This window comes from Otolemur garnettii, unplaced genomic scaffold (assembly GCF_000181295.1).
Source record: "Otolemur garnettii isolate 467f Iridium unplaced genomic scaffold, OtoGar3 scaffold00001, whole genome shotgun sequence".
In the NCBI taxonomy this organism is placed as follows: Eukaryota; Metazoa; Chordata; class Mammalia; order Primates; family Galagidae; genus Otolemur; species Otolemur garnettii.
This window is the reverse complement of record NW_003852396.1, coordinates 60,513,041-60,530,982: the sequence shown is the minus strand read 5'-3', so window position 1 is coordinate 60,530,982 and position 17,942 is coordinate 60,513,041. Positions and strand designations below refer to the sequence as shown.

At 44.2% G+C, this 17,942-nt stretch overlaps 1 protein-coding gene across 1 annotated transcript in view; it reads right to left on the bottom strand.

Moving 5' to 3' along the window:
• The window catches only part of KIAA1549L (KIAA1549 like), a 280,933-nt gene that overhangs the window by 50,458 nt on the left and 212,533 nt on the right, over nucleotides 1–17,942 (bottom strand). Inside the window, exons 12-14 of the mRNA XM_023510070.1 lie at nucleotides 16,224–16,408; nucleotides 9,641–9,768; nucleotides 2,844–3,025 (exon numbers count right to left, since the gene is read on the bottom strand). Of these exons, the coding sequence (XP_023365838.1) occupies nucleotides 2,844–3,025; nucleotides 9,641–9,768; nucleotides 16,224–16,408 (495 nt within the window). The remainder of the gene's footprint in view (nucleotides 1–2,843; nucleotides 3,026–9,640; nucleotides 9,769–16,223; nucleotides 16,409–17,942) is intronic.

The window sequence follows — 17,942 nt, the reverse complement described above, 5'->3', positions numbered from 1 at the left end:
GTTGTTTGGCGGGTCCGGGCTGGGGATTCGAACCCGCCACCTTAGGTGTACGTGGCTGGCGCCTTAGCCGGTTGAGCTATAGGCGCCGAGCCCTTAAAAGTAATTTTTAAAGGAACTTTCTGCAATTCAAAAGGAAAGTTTAAGGCTTTGGAGTTTGGCGTCCTTCGTTTACACCAGCCACCCATAAGAAAAGAAGGAAGAAAATTATAAAACAATCTGTACCAAGCTCCTCAAGGCAGCAAATTACAGAGAACAGTTGAGGGCTCTCTTTTAATCCTGATGCCAAAAAGGTCCATTCCTTTAACTACCGTCCATTTCTGGACAAGGAAAATGCCCATTTGTTCTCTTGTGACACAACGATGGGCCTGGGCGGAAAGGGAGTAGTAAGCTGAATGTACCCTTGATTTGCAATCTGTCTCTATGACATTCACATCATTAAGCTGGGATGGAAAGATCCAGGCATGGTGGCCAGCACATGGGCCCATAGCTGGGCAGTGGGTCCTAATCAAGAGCAGTTATCAGTGTATTACTGTCAACCTCAAAGGCCTCTAATCACTGGGCTTGCATGTCTGGTGGCAGAATTCTGCTCCAAAAAGATCCCGTGGCCATGACTGGCTTTGGGAAGACATCCAGATTCTCAAATTACACAGCCAAGGGACATAAAGTACATGATCAATTAATCCTTCCTCACTGGCTAAGTGATAATAGTAATTACTACTATTAAAGGCTTTTACCATCTGCTATGCACTGTTCTAAGTGTTTTATATATATATATTAACCAATTTAACCCTCATGGCAGTCCCATTTTATGGGTGGAGATACTAAGGTACAGAGAAATGAATGATCCTACCTAAGGTCACTCAGATAGTAAGTGGAAGAGTTGAGATTTAAACCCCTGTGGCACGGCTTAAGAGTGCATCGTCTTTTAAGTACAATGCTACTTTTCACTGATGAGCTTTAGCAAGTCAAAGAGAAGGAAGGAGCAGTAGCTGGGGAGTCAAGAGATCTGAACCGCATGGCTATCACGATTAACTTGCAGTGTAACTTTGACCAAGCCACTTGACTGCCTGGACTGCAGTTTTTTGGTCTAAAACCTGAGAAGCTTGGAATAGAACTGCTCTGGAAGTTTACAATCAGTTATTTTAAAAGAACTGATAAACCCTAACCCATCACATCTCTGGGCCAACTAAGTCTTTCAGCCCAGAAAACAAGAAGACCTTCCTGAGTCAGGCTTGTAAATGCTTTTTTAAGTGGCCCGGATGGTGGAATAAAGACAAGTTGCCATTGTGCAATTACAACGCCCAGGTGTACAGGGCTGTGGCATGTTCCTTAAGGAACACTGAGAAAAAGACTTAAAAACTCTGAAAATCTCCTCTTTGTTGCAGGTAACAACAGCAGGGTATAAAAAATAAAATGAATAATCACCGTGACAGCAACAGAGACAAACATAAGAGTGTGTGTGTGTGTGTGCACACTGGAGCATAGGTGTAAATATTCACATATGGATTCCCTATGCATCTTCTTAAAGGTTCACATTTTCTTTTCTTTCCTTTTTTTTTTTTTTTTGGACAGAGTCTTAACTCTGTCACCTTGGGTTGAGTGCCATGGCAGCATCATAGCTCACAGCAACCTCAAACTTTAGGCTTTAGTGATCCTCTTGCCTCAGCCTCCTGAGTAGCTAGGATTACAGGCATGTGCCATCACACCCAGCTAGTTTTATTTATTTTATTTATTTTTTTATTTTTAGAAGAGACAGGCTCTCACCCTTGCTCAGGCTGGTCTGAAACTCCTGAGCTCAAGCAATCCACCTGCCTCGGCCTCCCAGTGTGCTAGGATCACAGGCGTTGAGCCGCTGTGTCCAGCCTAGGTTCCTAAACGTTTTCAACCCATTCTGCTGCAGAAGATGGAGAAAAGGCAGATAATCTTTACCTGACTTCCTGTTCTCCTTTTAAACTGCCTATCCATCTAGTTTTTTTTTTTTTTTGATGAAATCACCATACTCTAGTGAATGTTCTAAGTTTTGCTCAGACTCTCAGGAAAGTGAGTTGATATCATGATGTCCATTAATACTCTCCTGGAAACAGCCAATACGTTGTTTTAAGATGGCTCCAAGGGACAAATGTCATTTCAAAGCCTATACAGTGGGCCTTGTCCCTGTCCATATGACAGTATCTTCTCCGCTTCCCTCTCAATTCAAGCCCCCTCCCATTTCCACTACAACCAGCTTCCTGTAATGAACAGCTTAGCAGTGTTCTCAAAAAAGGCAGAAGTGTGTGTGAGAGAGGCCAGGGAGTAGAACTTCTGATGTTTCTCTTCATAACCAGGTTTTTTAAGAGATAGAGTCTGAGTTTGGTGCCCTCGGTAGAGTGCTGTGGCGACATAGCTCACAGCAACTTCCAGCCCTTGGATTAGGTGATTAATTCTCTTGCCTCAGCCTCCCAAGTAGCTGGGACTATAGGTGCCTGCCACAATGCCCGGCTATATTTTTGTTGTTGTTGTTGCAATATGGCCGGGGCTGGGTTCGAACCCACCACCCTCGGTATATGGGGCTGGCGCCCTACTCACTGAGCCACAGGTGCTGCCCTAATGACCACAGTTTTTAAAAAAAGTTCTCTCTGGGTGTTCTAATAAAGGTAGAAATGCTCTGAAAACATGCAATAAACTCATTTTGGATGGCTTGTGTCCTGATTCATCCCACGGACGCCTGGCACAGGCAGTGGTAAAAATGGCCTATAGGACCCTAGATGACCACACCCAATCACCCAGCATTTGGAGTTGCTCCTTAGTCCGAGTTCCCTGAGGGCAGGCTGGACCCTCTCCTGCTCTGGTCCTCGGGCGCTCACCTCACCGTTGAGGACAGTTGACGACTCCTGGCTCCTGTCCGTGGAGGGGGGCACCACAGGGAGGGCTGTGGGTTTTATGGCGATTAGCTGCACAGACCCAGAAGATGTGTCAAATGGCTCAGCAGCTGCCTTGCCAGAGTTGTCGAAAAGAACTGCTCCTTCCTCTTCATCACTCGCTGGCACTGAAACACAATATAAACACACAGACTTCATGATGTAGGGAGCTGCACGACCGTGGGAAAATTTACATGAGGCTCACAGCCTGAGGACATGACTTTACTCAAAATGACTCAGAAACAACAGCACCTGTTCTGTGCCAGGGCTCACCGCTGCTGTAATTTTCCTTTAAATTTAAGATGAAAAAAACTATTTATCCCTCCATCGCCTTATCAATGGGTAGGAATAAAGACTTTAAAGGTTTGTATTCAAACAGTAAAAACCAATCTTTCAAAATGACAAAACATTTTTAAAAACTTAAAAAGTAACTTTTTTTCTCTCTGTTTCAGATGGAAATGAGAGAAGTGAATTTGGCCAAATCTTGTCACTATTCTTAAAATCTGACGGTCATCAGAATAACGGCATTTATTTAGTCTCCGCCACCCAAGCTACCAATTTTTACCCAATGCGAGGGTAACAAGTCTTCCTTGGTCAACTGGCCCCAATCTCCCTGCTGGTGCTTTCTTTTTCCTTCTGAAGGCTGGTTTTACAATGATTTGGGTTGTGGTTTCTTTCATTTGTCTAAAACAAAAGAAAGCTATAACATTACTACTAGAGAAACTCATTTAAAGCTGCAGACGACTTCCCTAATTAAATAGAATGATTTCTACCTACGCTCTGTTGAATCGATTCTCCCCTCTGACAGATAATTCCTTCGCAGTTGCTCAAAGACACTAGTTTGCCTTCAGCTTCCATAACTAAGCTGACAGTAGAAGTTCTAGGACTTGTGGTAACTGGCTGATTTGCTTGTTCTTAAAGCATATTCCCATGAAGGAACTGGAAGAATGACAGCTTACTGAGTGAGGCTCAGCAAGAGATGAATCAAGCCTGTTCAAACGACTGAACTAGTAGACAATTTAGGAGCAAAGTAGGTGTTACATGAAATATGAATGTAACAGGAGTATATTCATCTTTCCCCCTGTCTGTGCAAGAGGCTGTGATATTATTTAAATTATTGAGAAACACATAGTTTGTATCACTGTGTCACTTATCATAATCACAGTTATGCCAAGTTAACTTGTTCGTTTACAATGTGGCTAAAATACTTCAGAATCTGACAATGGGTTGTAATTGGAATTTTTTTTTTTTTTTCAGTTCTGTGGGCTGATTTGCAAATAGCAGGCCACCAAGCAGCTAATGACAGAGGAAAAATCTCTATTTAGATGTGTTACCAGATACACACCTATTTTTAGAGTGCAGTTTTGCTGGGCAGTGCTTGCCTGGCCACCATTATCTCCCACCTGGACAACTGCTATAAAAGCCATCTATGACTGCCAGCCTCCACAATGGCTCCCAATAATCCTCACCCCCCCGATACTCATACCTACAATGAATAGGTATGAATCTGTGTAACCAATAAGAAATTACACAAACAATAGTGTGCTATTTCCAAGGCTTGGTTGTAAAAAAGCATTATGGCTCCACCTTGCTCTCCCTTGGATCCCTTCCTTTAGGAAAAGCCAGCTGCCATGTAACATGGACATGCTCAAGCAGTCTTATGGGAAGGTCTGTGTGCGAGGAACTGAGGCTTCCTTCCACCAGCCACATAGTGATCGTCTTGTAAGGCCCAGTTAGGACTTTGGATGACTACAGCCCAGGCCAACATCTTGACTGTGACTCCATGAGGGTCCTTGAGCAAGAATCACCCAGCTAAGTCACTTCTAGATTCCTGACCTACAGACGTTATATGAAATAAAATATGTAGATGTCATTGTAGGTTTGCTAAGTATTGGGGTAATATGTTACGTGGCAATAAAAAACTTATAGACCAGCCAAAAAACCTCCTGTTTCTGGGCTTCCCGAAATTGTTTCCTACCCCTAAAATACATTTTCTGCCGGAAGCCAGATGAATCATCTTTCTAAAGGCAACCAGACCACATTGCTTCTCTGATCAGAACCCTCTGAAAGCTGCATGTCTCTCAGAATAACGCCAAACTCTTCCCTACCAGGTCTGGTCCTTTCTGGTGCCAGCCACCTCACTGAACTCACATCCTCTTCCTCCTCATCCATTCAGCTCCAGCCACAGTGGCCTCTTTGAACACATCGGGCTTGTGCCCACCTGTTGAGTTTTGCATTAGTTGTTCTCTAGGCTCTTACCCCAGGTCTTTACAAGTCTAGTTCTTTCCCACTTTTCAAGTTCCAGCTAAAGTAGCCCTCCCATCACTCCGTTATATTGTCTTTACAGCACCTACCACAGCTGGTTTGCTTTACTGATTTCAGTCTGCCCTCGCCCCTGCCACTGGAATAGAAGCTCCAGTCTTGTGCATCTTTCTTAAGGCTGATGCTTATTGCCTTTAACAGCGTCTATGGAAGTTGGCCTTCCATAAGGATTTGTTGAGTGAAGGAGTAAATGACTTAAATTTCCTGCCTGGGAGAAGATGCTGTTAGTTCCTGCAGGACAGGTAACCCTGTAGAAGTTAAAGGCGAGCTATTACTAAACTGTTCAGAGGATGAAGCTATAGTGTTTAGCTTTTTTATTGTTTCTGGGTTGTGACACCCACACCTCTCACCCCGTGGACAAGGTAAGGTAGGCACCATAGCTATCATAGGGCAGGGAAATGATACATTTGACATTGAACAAGCCACAGTTCTTTTTCATCCTAGCTTTTAAATAGGTCATATTCAGATTTGCAGGACAATGCTTCTAGGTTTTCTTAAGAGAAAAATAATTAGTTATCCTCCCTCCAGAAAAGACTTTACAGAAAAATGCATTAAATGCCCATTACATTAAATATTAATGCATTAAAATGTTGTGTGAACATGGCAGGTTCACAGGGATTTTTAATGCATAATTAGTCTCCTGGGAGGATAGTCAAGGAGAGGGCCAACGTTAAACCATGGAAGTGTCCCAGAATACCACCGTATATCAGACAGTGCCACTCAACACCTGCATCATATCTGGTTGTGCTTTGTTTGCATCATTGGTTTTTATTTTAGTGAATTAGGCTGGAAAGAGTGATTTCATTTCTTCAAGTCTGAAGTGGCATGAGGAGGTTCCCCCCCCCATTTGAGGCAGAAAATGCTCTCAAACAACACATGTGCTTTCTAAAAATGTCACGTTGTAGACAAATAATCTACAACTGGCACTGCTACCATACGTTGTTATTTATTAGATGAAAACAAGTCTTCATTTTGTTGGAAGGCAAAGAAAGATTAAAAATTGAAACTCTGTTTTTTAGATGATAGTTCTGAAAAATCTTCTTGTATGCCTTAAACCCTAAGAGCCCTGGCTTAAAAAGTGGTAATTTATCCTTTGCAGTCTTTAATCTTGTCCTCCCCCATTTCACCTGCCCCCATGACCATTAGGAGGCAAAGTCTGATAGATTTGGAGCCCAACAGTGAACCTTTTCAGTGACATAAAAGAAGGAGGCAGAGGGCCCACTCAGAGGGCTTAATGAGGTTGTTTGCTCCTGAATGACTCAAAATGTAAACACAAGTATTACGCTCTATCTACTCCTGAACTTTTAACTTCTTCCCAGAAAATACAGGGTGTTCATAAAGTTTGTGTGCAGTTTACTATGTTAAACTATTTTAAATTGCACACGAACTCTATCTTCATTCTGTGTATTTTTGAAGGTGACCCTGAGTTTGGCTCAGAAGTTCAAATGTCTCTACTTGGCTGAGAAAGCACCAAGTTGTATTTGCTTTCAAAATCCTAGTGCTCACATCTGCCTTTCTCACTTACATCTAAGCATCATCATGAAACAGACTCTCCAACGGCCCTATGGCCATGACGGCTGATGAGGCTCTTTAGCTACAAGGGCCTGTGCTAGCCATGATGCTAGAAGGATAGCATTTTCCTCTTAGAGTTTCTTATTTTCACAAAAAAGAAATATGAGAAGCTGCAGGTGCAGTGAACATGGTAGAAAACAAGAACACTTTTAGAATAACAGCCCAGAACATTACCATTCCAAACCCATAAACATTACCTTCCAAACCCATAAAATTCACCCTTGATTTTATTGGTTAACTCTAACCCAGTAGTATGATAAAATGGAGCCCTCTGATCAAAAAGGATAAGCCATTGGGTGTGGTGGCTCACATCTATGATCCCAGCACTTTGGGAGGCTCAGGTGGGAGGCCTGTTTAAGGTCAGGAGTTTGACACCAGCCTAGGCAACACTCACCTAGGTGAGACTAGGTGTCTCACCTAGTGAGACACCTTCTCTACAAGGAAAAAAAAAATTAGAATTAAAAATTAGCCAGGCATGGTGGCATACCTATAGTCCTAGCTACTCAGGAGGCTGAGGTAGGAGGATCACTTGAGCCCGAGTTCCAGGCTACAGCGAGCTACGATTGTGCCACTGCACTCTAGCTGGGTGGAGAGCAAAAATCCTGTCTCTTAAAAAAAAAAAAAAAGACATGCATAGGTTTCAAGGAAGGTCTCTCCTAGAATTCTGTTGCATTTGTTGAGTTATACATGAAACAAGTTGGCCCTGTCATTTCTACTGGAGATTTCAAACCTAAATCTCACTGAATAGAAAACTATGATGAAACAGAAGTGACCAACCCTGCAAATGTGATGAGATTACCTTTGGCAAGAATGAAGTACAATGAAACCTGTACTCAAAACCTGGGAAGGATGGCTCTTTAATAAAACAAACAAGTACAAGCCTCAACCTGGGACAGTAATTGCGTTTTATTCATGTACTTATCTGTGACTTCAGAAGCTTATGTTTAAATAATCAAAGTGACCTACCCAGAATGAGGAGGCAGGCAGAGAGGACAGACAAACAAGAACAGCCATGGTCAGCAGAGACATTTAGAGAGGGCCAGAGTTTTACCAGCCAGGGGTTGGGGGCTAGGGGATGAGGGGTCAGGAACCGGCCTAGTTCGCTCTTCTTCCACAGACTAAATACAAGGGAAGGGAAAGTCATCACTTTGTTAAATGTGTGTGGACTGACAGAGGAGTTTGCACATTTTTAACCAAGAAAAAGAGCACAGGACAATGTATGCATTGATTATAAAACAAAGCAGTATGGCTAAAAACAAAGATACATGTGTGTCACCATATGCATAGTGAAAAGGTCAGAGAAAGACACACAGAGTTATTCAGGCTCCTTTGAGGATGCGGGTGGGCGAGTTGGGGCATCTGGGGGAGTGGGTGGTCCTTGACTTGACTTTATACATTTCCAGGAAGTATATATAGGAAGGAAGGAAAGGAGAGCAGGGGAGAAGGGGAGGGAGGAGGCAGAGCTGGGGGGGCGGGTGTACCCTCTCAGTCAGGTGGCAGTACTTAGTTAAAACAACCTTCCCCTAAGGCTTCTTGTCCACTGTCTCTGCTATCACCTCACTCCCTCTACCCATCTCTCTTAGCACCTGACCCTGGGAAGAAAGAGAAGAAAATTACTGAATTCAAGGTCCCTTCTCAAGTTCTAGAGCAACTTTGACTCCTGGGTTCACTTGGCAGGGAGCTGATGGCAGGATTCCTAGTGATCCCAGGTGGGTACAGGTATTCCAGGAAAATCCTGCAGGCCACACCTAATTCTGAGATGGAAAGCACAGTGTCTGTGATGCGGGACATGCAGAATTCAAGGGGAGCAAAAATTCAAGAACCAAATAGGTTCAATTTAAATGAGGGCTTTATATAACAGCTGGAAAATGGGAACAGGGACCACATTCTCCCTGCAGAATACAAATCCATTCTGTCATTATTCCTTTTTTTCCCCTTCTCTTTCTTTTTTCAGTGAGAAAACCATAAGCAAGTGACATTTGAAAACACAGAAATATTCTGGCACTCGCTTCAAGAGAAAGTCCCTGAACTACACAAATTCCTTTAAGAGGGAGGCATAGCTGAGCAGAGTGCCAGAGTGCTTAGCTTATCACCTGGCACTTCTGGAAGGCTCCACCCACAACCTTGTAAAATCCAAAAGGAATTTTCCCTGATGTGAAAACCATCAATAAGCCAGCACAAAACTCAGAATGATCAAGTGAAAATAAGGGTCAGAGCAGAGGTGCGTCAGGAGAGGGAGGCTGAGCAAAGAGGTTGACAGTGGCAAACAGAGGGTGCCATCACTTACAAATAAACCCCGACACCTCAGAGGAGGGGAAAGATCTGCGTGAGAAAGAAACTAAATAGTTAAGTTTCTCCGCAGAATTAAGACAGAAACATAAGGTTGATTTTTTTTTTTTTTTGGCAGATTAGTTGTTGTTTTTTTTTTTCCTAGGAGAGATGGATTTGCAATGTCTGGACTCACTGGTATAGACTGAACCTCTGAAACTAATCAGGGAAGTCAGGTCCAAAAAAATAAGGGAAGTCTCCAAGATGACCAGTATTTCAGAGACCAGCCGCCTTAGTGCACCTGATGCTAGAAATCACCTTGACTCGCCCAAGACTCAGGAAAATCTCTACACAAACATCGGTTCATTTTGCAAAGTGTTTTCCCTAATGAATTGCACAATGCCGTAAGAATAAGGGGCAGAGGAGGTGGGATAAGAACAATTCAGAGATGGGAATAAGGTGATAATCCCAGGGGTGCAGAACAGACCCGTGGGGCGAATACACTGGAGTGTGTGCACGCCTGTGTGCGCAGACACGCGTGGGAGGGGCTGAGGGTGGTTCTTGGCGGGAAGGCTTCTCACCATTTCTCTTCCTTGCCTCCTCCTTTGTCACTTTCTGCTGTGCCATTACATTCTGGGGTGAGCGTCTCCCTGAGCTGGGCTTCCCTGATTCGTTGCTGATGACAGAGCCATTCTCACTGGGCGACCTGCTGGAGGTAACCATAGCAACAGGGGAGACGGTAAGTTTCGACTAGAGCAGCCACCGCCTCTCAAGGTTATTTTATTTGCACAGTTTATATCTGTAGCCCTTCATTCCAGTTTGATCAATAAAGAGGAAATAATACAGGAAAAGAAAAAAAAAGCACCCATGCTACAGTGTGGGTTAAGCAGCGGGTTGTTCTAAAGTGCATTTTCCAGGGCTCAGCTGCATAGGGAAGCTGGTGAGTGTGGCCCTCAGTGCCCATCTCTGTTCCATTAGCCCTGTGACTATGGAAACGGTGGTGATGGCATTTGTGCAGCGTGCCCTCTCTTTAACACACAGAGCTCTGGATAGTGTTGCAGAATCACATGGTTCTTTTTGGCTATTCTCTTTACCACACACACCTGGACAACTAAAGATTAAGTTGCCTGCCGTTGGGGTCTTCCTTCTGACAATCTCCCCCCACCCCCCACACACACACTCTTGAACTGTGACAACTAGTAACCACTTATACTTTGAAACAACTGATTAGAGTTATTTGCCCATTCAGGAAATACGTTTTGTGCACCTCCTGTGCCAGGCATCATGCCAGGTATCCAGGAGCGCAGAGATGCTAAGACACCACCCCATGCTCTCCAGGACCTCCCCGTCAGGAGCACGGACTACACACCAAGGACGGTGCTGAGTGTTCGGAACTGATAATGGCTCGCTACAATGAATGACTGATTTAATGACTGCCAGCCTCATTTAGCAAGCGAGGAATGTGAAGCTCACAGACGTGCAGTAGGCTGTCCAGGACAGAGCTGCCAAGAGGCAAATCTGCTGTGGAAGCCAGGATTCCCCTTCTCATATCCTAGAACACCTTCCCTTCATTGTCTCCTACAAGGAGCCCTTCATACAGGGCAGGTCAGGAAGGGGCCTTCTTCCCCTTCCTCAGGATGGGACTCTCATCTTCTGGAACTCTGGGGGGGGGGGAACAAGCTTTTGAGAGCCTCTGCTGGGGTTCCCTGGGACCTTAGATTGTACCAGCCTGTGGGCAGACTAAGCAGAAAGACTGACTGCCTCCCTTTGGTGGGGCATGATCAGGAGGCAGACTTCTAGGGACCTCTTGTTCTGCTATGAGCAATGTCCAAATTTAGAAAATAATGGGGTCTGGCCCCTGCAACTGAAGACTGGCTGTAATGATATAGTTCTCCAGGGGAAGCTGGGGATCCTTGAGGGTGCTCCTCTTCCTCCTCACCCTCCTCCTTTCTTCCTCCTTGCCCTGGGAATTTAGAATTCTCAGCCTGTTAACTTCGGCACCCTAAAAGCCATGAAAAATGAACATTGGGCTATCTCTGGGCTGTATCTACCAAGAGCGTCTTACGAACACTAGAGCCAAGTAAGAAGTTCCTCGCAAAAGTTGCACAGACACGTATAAATTTGGGAAATGTTTACTATATTCCTTCTTTGCAGATTCCTAATGTACATTAGCATATCAAAGGCTTTAATCAGTTCTGTCAGTAAGAGACTCATCTGGGTTAATTTAATTCAGCATTTCCAAATTTATTTGGCACAAATCTTTTTTACCATAATACCTTTTAACACCCTGTAAAGCTAGTAATACAAAGAATGTGGTCTGGGAAAACAAAGATAAACCATTAATTTATGGAGAGGATGTTATTTATTTACCCGGCAGCTATCTGACGGCTGAGTGCTGGGTGTGCAAATACACACACACACACACACACACACACAGAAGGCACATGACCCCGTTGTTTTCAGAATCTTGTGGTTCATGACACCTACTCTCCCAACTAGCTTTATAGGGACAAAAAGGCTTTCATTTAGGTCCAGAAATAAAGGAAAAGTCAAGGCTTTCTGTAATCTATTTTACATTCACAAACTACCTACTGGTTTTTATAGCATTTTCATACCTTGTCCCTCACTTGATCCTGAAACAGTTTTCTGGCTATTCCTGCCACTCTAAGGAAAGGTGTCAATGAGCAAATTTCCATAGAGAAAACCTAATTCTCCATTAGTTTATAGACTTACGGAGTTGTCAACTCAAAACAGAGAGTGAGATTGTGTGTGTGTGTGTGTGTGTGTGTGTGTGTGTATGGCCACACACACAAGTAACAAAAGAGGTTCTGAAAGCAAGAAAAAGTCACCTGTGAGGCTGCAGTTTTAGGCTATTGAACTCAATAGTCCCCATCTGAGGATGTGGGCAGACACCGAGCCCGAAAGAACAGTCTCGGGTGGGGATTAGTCAACTGCCGAATAATTACCACTAATCACTACATATAAGTGCTTTTTCTACCCCTATGAGGCCTATTTTCTACCCTGCCCCATCAATTCCAATCACACACCAGAAAAATAGCAGAACAAGACCCTAGACTGGAGGGAAAGGACTCAATACCCACCTGGCTTCCTGGAAGTCACTGAACCCTCAGATTTCACTTTTAAAATGATTTTTAAAAATTGATGGATCAACAAGTGCCAAATCACTGGATCATCTAACAGACCCATTCTGAGAGGGCAGGCAGTCTGGAATAGCAGGGACGAGGAAACTGATGTGGTAAGACGGGAAGCCAGAAACGTAAGATCAGGTCTGGTGTTTTAACATTTTCCCAAATGATCAGGATCCCATGGTCAGCTGGACTTGAATGGAGGTGAGGTTTCTTCCATAACTTTGGCAACGATATAGCTAGCCCTTAGTACAGGGGTCCTCAAACTTTTTAAGCAGGGGGCCAGTTCACTGTCCCTCAGATGGTTGGAGGGCCGGACTGCAGGCCCCAGGACAAGTCAGCTGCTAAGCAGGACAGGCAGTGAGGGCAAAAACACCTGGCAGGCTTAATAAATGTCCTAGGTGGGCTGCATGTGGCCTGCGAGCCATAGTTTAAGAATGCCTGTCTTAGTAAAATTATGTGTTTATGGTATAATTATGACACAAATGTAGAAATCCTTCAGGAATATAGACATTATCTTCTTTATCTGTGCTTGTTTCATAAACTAACACACACACACACATACATATGAACTGAGTAGTTCTATGGGATAAGCTAATAGTTCTTAATATAATTTGGGAGCAAGTAATTGAGTCTGATTAGCAAAAGTAGATTGCTTGCTTATCCAAGAAGAACTGCTTATTCTCGGACAGCGCCTGTGGCTCAAAGGAGTAGGGCGCAGGCCCCATATGCCAGAGGTGACGGGTTCAAACCCAGCCCCGGCAAAAAAAAAAAAAAAAAAGAAATGCTTATTCTAAAAAATGTTTGTAAAGACAACATTACACAAATTACTTGACTAGAATGACTAGAAAAGAATTTTTATCCTTCCTGTGAGTGCCATGTTCATATCCCAATATTAATAATTCTATTTATTTATTTTCAGTGTCCTCTGGATAGGTGATAACGAGTTGTTAATATGCCTTTATTGTATTTGGCAAAGATCACAATGAGAACCATTGATGCAGAAAATACAAGTCAGCCCAGATAAGTCGTTTATTGCTTCTCTGTACATTCCAACCCTGTTCTGTTCAGGCTTCCCCCATTCTGGGGACCCCATTGCAGTAATGAACCCAATTTGTCCTCACCTCCATAACCAGCCTTTTGGTAATCCTTTCCTACAATGACTCTGGACTTGGCCATGTGACTTTGGCCCATGGGACAGTTGCAAACTGACATGACCATTTCAAACCATGGACTTGAACAATGTTTTCACTTTGGAGCTATTTTTCTTGCTGCCCTTGGAATCCTGGGACCGCCCAGTGAGTAAACCAGGGCTGGCCTGGCTGGAGGAGGGGAGCCCACATGGTTAGGCCATTCCAGACAAAGCTAGCGTCATCAAGTCAGCCCAGCTGACCTGTCACCTGACTGCAGACACATGAGCAAGCCCAGCTGAGACCAGCCACACCGAGTTCCGACCAGAACCACCAGCTGAATTCAGCCCAAACTGCTGACCCACCAAAATCATGGGCTAAATAAACGGCTGTTATTTTAAGCTATTAAGCTTTGGAGTGGTTTGTTAAGGAGGAATAAGTAACTAATCCACATGCCCCAGCCTTCTTTCCTACACAAGCTGAAATCCAATCCTATGTTCCTCTGTACCAAGAGCTCCCAGAAGAAAAGACATATCTTTGTTCCTTGAGTTCAAGACAAAATCTGTGCATTTGACACAGATAATCCTGCCTTTCTCCTCAAACTACTTCCTTCTCTCGGCTTCTTGGATTCTACCCTCTCTTTGTTCTCCTCATGCCCTTCTTCCTGACCTATTCAGTTACCTTTGTTGATTCTTCCTCACCTTTTGGACCTTTCATTATTAAAATGTCCCAGGGTTCAGTTCTTGGATCTCTTCTCTATCTATACCCTCCCTGAGGGTTCCCTTCTGTCTCCCAGCAGAACACTGACAACTCCCACCTTCACATCCCCACCCTGACCCTCTGCTCCAAATTCCAAACTGGAGACTCATTTGGTTAACTGAGTTGTCAACACACCCACTTGGACATCTAACAGGCATCTCAAACTTCACATGCTCACGGCCAAAGTATTGATCATCCCCTAATAAACTCCTCCTCCCCGAGCCTTTCCCAACACAATAAATGGCAAATGCTCTCCTCTCTATATTTCTCTCTCTCTCTATTTCTGCAACTTCACAACACTCTATCAGCAAATCTTGTCAGCTCTTCCTTCAACATGTCTCTAAACTCCAGCCTCTTCTCCCACCACCAAGCTGTAGTCCACACCACCCTCTTCCCCCTCAATGATTGCAGTAGCCTCCCGACAGGGCCCCTGATTCTCCTCTGCATTCCTGCAGTCTATCTGCCACACAGAGGCCAGTCACATCATGTCATTACTCTTCTCAAAACCTTCCAGTGAGATCTGATCCTTATTCACAAAACAATTCCCAGTGCTGACTTTGGACTGTAAAGCTCAACATGATCAGCCTCAGGCAACTTCTCTCACTCATCAGCTGCCCTTCCTCCCTGGTTCAGGCCAGCCCTCCTTGGCCTTTCTGCTCTTCTTTAAATACATCCGGAAATTCCCTCCTCTAGGCACTGCACACACTGTTCCATCAGCCTGGAACATTCCTCCCACAAACGATCCCAGGGCTCCACCTCATTTCAGCAAGGTATGTCTCAGATGTCTCTTTATCAGAGAGGGCTTCTCCGGCTTCCTCTCTAAAACAGCACTATGCTCATCTCTCTAATCCTTGACTGTGCTTTGCTTTTCTTCTGGTCCCGTACTCATCACCACCAGACCTAGAAATAGGCAGACTTTATTTCTCTATTTGTTGATTGTCTATTTCTCCCCATGGAAGAGGAGGAGCTTTGTTCTGTTCGCTACAGTAAGACCAGTGCCTAGTAAACAGCAAATGATCAGTAAGTATCTATTAGATAAAGGGAGGGAAAGAAGGAAGGCAGCAAGGAGGAAGCAGCTTTTCCAACTTTCATAGTGGTCGCAGGCAAGGAAGAAGGGGCTTAGCAATGGTGTTGGTGTGGTCAGCCAACAGGGCCTACCGGGGGTTCATTACCTCTTTACAAGGGTATTGCAAAGTCCTCGTAATGAGTCTTTGGCCTGTAACCTAACCTCTCCCATCTCTCATCCACAGTGCCACCAGAGTGGTCCTTCTAACACATAGGCTGGACATCTGTGCCTTCCTACAGAACTTTCAGTGGCTTCCCATTGCCTAGAGAATAAAGGTCAGGCTCCTTAGCCTGGTGGTCAAGACTTTCCATGATTCTAATCTATTATCTGGTTTCATTCTTCACGAGACCCCAGCCACTATGCACTCTTAACTCCAAGGACACTCAGTATTTAGAAAACATGCCTGTCCCTTTTCACTCTCTACTCTTTGAGACTGGATACCTTTGTCTTCTCCCCCCATTCAGATTCCATTCACCCTTTCAGGCTCAGCTAAAACATAACTTTATCCATGATGCTTCTGCTCCTCTCTTTCCCACAGCCCTCTGCTCAGACTTCACGGTGGGCACCCACATATCAGGCTTAGTATTCCCATTATCTCCCTCCCCCCGGCCTCTTTTTCTCTCTCCATCACGTGATCCTAGGGGCCAAGAATCAACCTTATATATTTCTATGGTCCTCCCACAGCCTGTCAAAGCGCTCTGTTCCAGTAAAAACTGAATAGTGTTGACTGAAATTGGAAACCCTCCTGAGAAATTGTCAGATAATATACAACTGTACTGAATTAAAGGTGTTGCTTTTAATATAAGTAAAAAATGTGTGACATCAGTGCCAAATTTGTTATAGTAATTATAAGAGCAAGGGCCCTGCTGTGGTGGTTATCAGTGATATGAAATCTTCCAAAAGGCAGCTCGCACGAAGCAGGGGTTGTGATTCTTATGGTCCTTTTGCAATATCCAAAATGAGCATGAAGGGGAATTTTTAAAGAGAACAGTGGAATTGACCAGAGGGTGCCATCAGTTACTTCTCTGGCTGACACCGAGAGGCGGGAGTCAGCCCTGCTTACCTCTTTCTGGTTTCGGTGGACTTGGCTGTCTTGACAGTGCTCCCATCCTGCGTGATGTCTCTTTCCTGAGGGGCATCTCTCACAGGCAGTGGCAGGACCACCGTTTCCTGAGTCACAGGAATGACCTCCTCATCGGCCCCTTGCTGGCCCAGGTGTTGCTTGGCATAATCAAATCCTTGTACAGGCTGCGAAGAGGAAACAGGTTTGCAGTCGCATTTCTCATCAAGTGTGACCCTCACCACAGCTTTAAGAGAAGACATGAAGCAAGGTGCATGTGATGGCTAAACTTACTTAGCCCTCTGAGGAACAAGAGTTAATTCAAATCCCCAGTCATGATGTCTGTCTCTGCCAAACCAGAATCCACATTAATTCTACCTAGCAACAGAATCCCTACTGATAAGACTTGCTCAAAAAAAATGAAGAATGTAAGTAAGATGCAAATAGGTGTTTGAGAACAAATGTCGTTGGAGAATTTTAGACCATGAATTTTAAGTCAGTGGATACTGATAATAAGAAACGATACTTAGGCAGGCACAGTGGCCCACACCTGTAATCCTAGCACTCCGGGAGGCTGAGTCAGGTGGATTGCTTGAGCTGACGAGTTCAAGATCAGCCTGAGCAAGAGCCAGACCCCGTCTCTATTGTCTCTGCTAAAAATAGAAAAATTAGCTGGGTGTTGTGGCAGGTGCCTGTAGTCCCAGCTACTCGGGAGGCTGAGGGAACAGGATCACTTGAGCCCAAGAGTTTGAGGTTGCTATGAGCTATAACACCACTGTACTCTACCCAGAGCAACAGAGTGAGACTCTGTCACAAAAAAAGAGAAAGGAAGGAAGGGAGGAATCTAAATGGATATATCAAACAGGTCCTGTGGATTACCATCTGCCTAGAAATATTTGGTTACCCGTTACCTCCACTCTCAAATAGCTTTATGTGTGTCTTTGCCAAGTCTCAATGTTCTCAACTGAGAGATGAAGATAATCTTATCTGTTTTACCTCTACCAACCTTGAGTATTAAAGTGAGCACAGATCTGAAAACAGGGAAAGGTGCTACCACCTGAGCGGCAGTACAATCATTAATAATGAAATGGAATTTATGGACTTGCTCTTTAATCCAGACTTCTCCCTTAAGCAGGCTGGCTCTCCTCTTATTCACTCCTGGGAAATTGGCAAGGTTTTACTGCACAGTGTCTGAAATTCCAAGTGCATAAAGTAGCTGTGAGCAAAATTCAACAGACATCTATTAGTGAGGTAATAAAAAATCATGTAGAAACAATTCCTGGGAGTGTGTCCATTCTGCTTTATACCCCAAAGCAGCACAGTACAGATCTGAGCAGGACCACGTGGCTGGTGGTTAATAGAGGCAGCTCGGAAAACAGACTGCCTGGGTTCAAATCCTGACTCCACCACTTCCTAGCTAAGTTAGTGAAATTCTCTACACATCAGTTTCTTCGCCTGTAACTAGAGATAATAAGTGAGTAAAGAGAATAAAACGTGCATGCATATGAGAGTGATATTTAACCACCTTCAAGGGAATGCTGTCAGCTGTCAGGATTAAATAAGTAGTTCAAGTTCAGCATTTAGCTAAGTGCCTAGCATATACTAAGTTCCCAATCAATGGTAGTTACTACGGTTTGCTTTTATTATTTTTTTTTTTGAGACAGAGCCTCAAGCTATCCCCCTGGGTAGAGTGCTGTGGCATCACAGCTCACAGCAACCTCC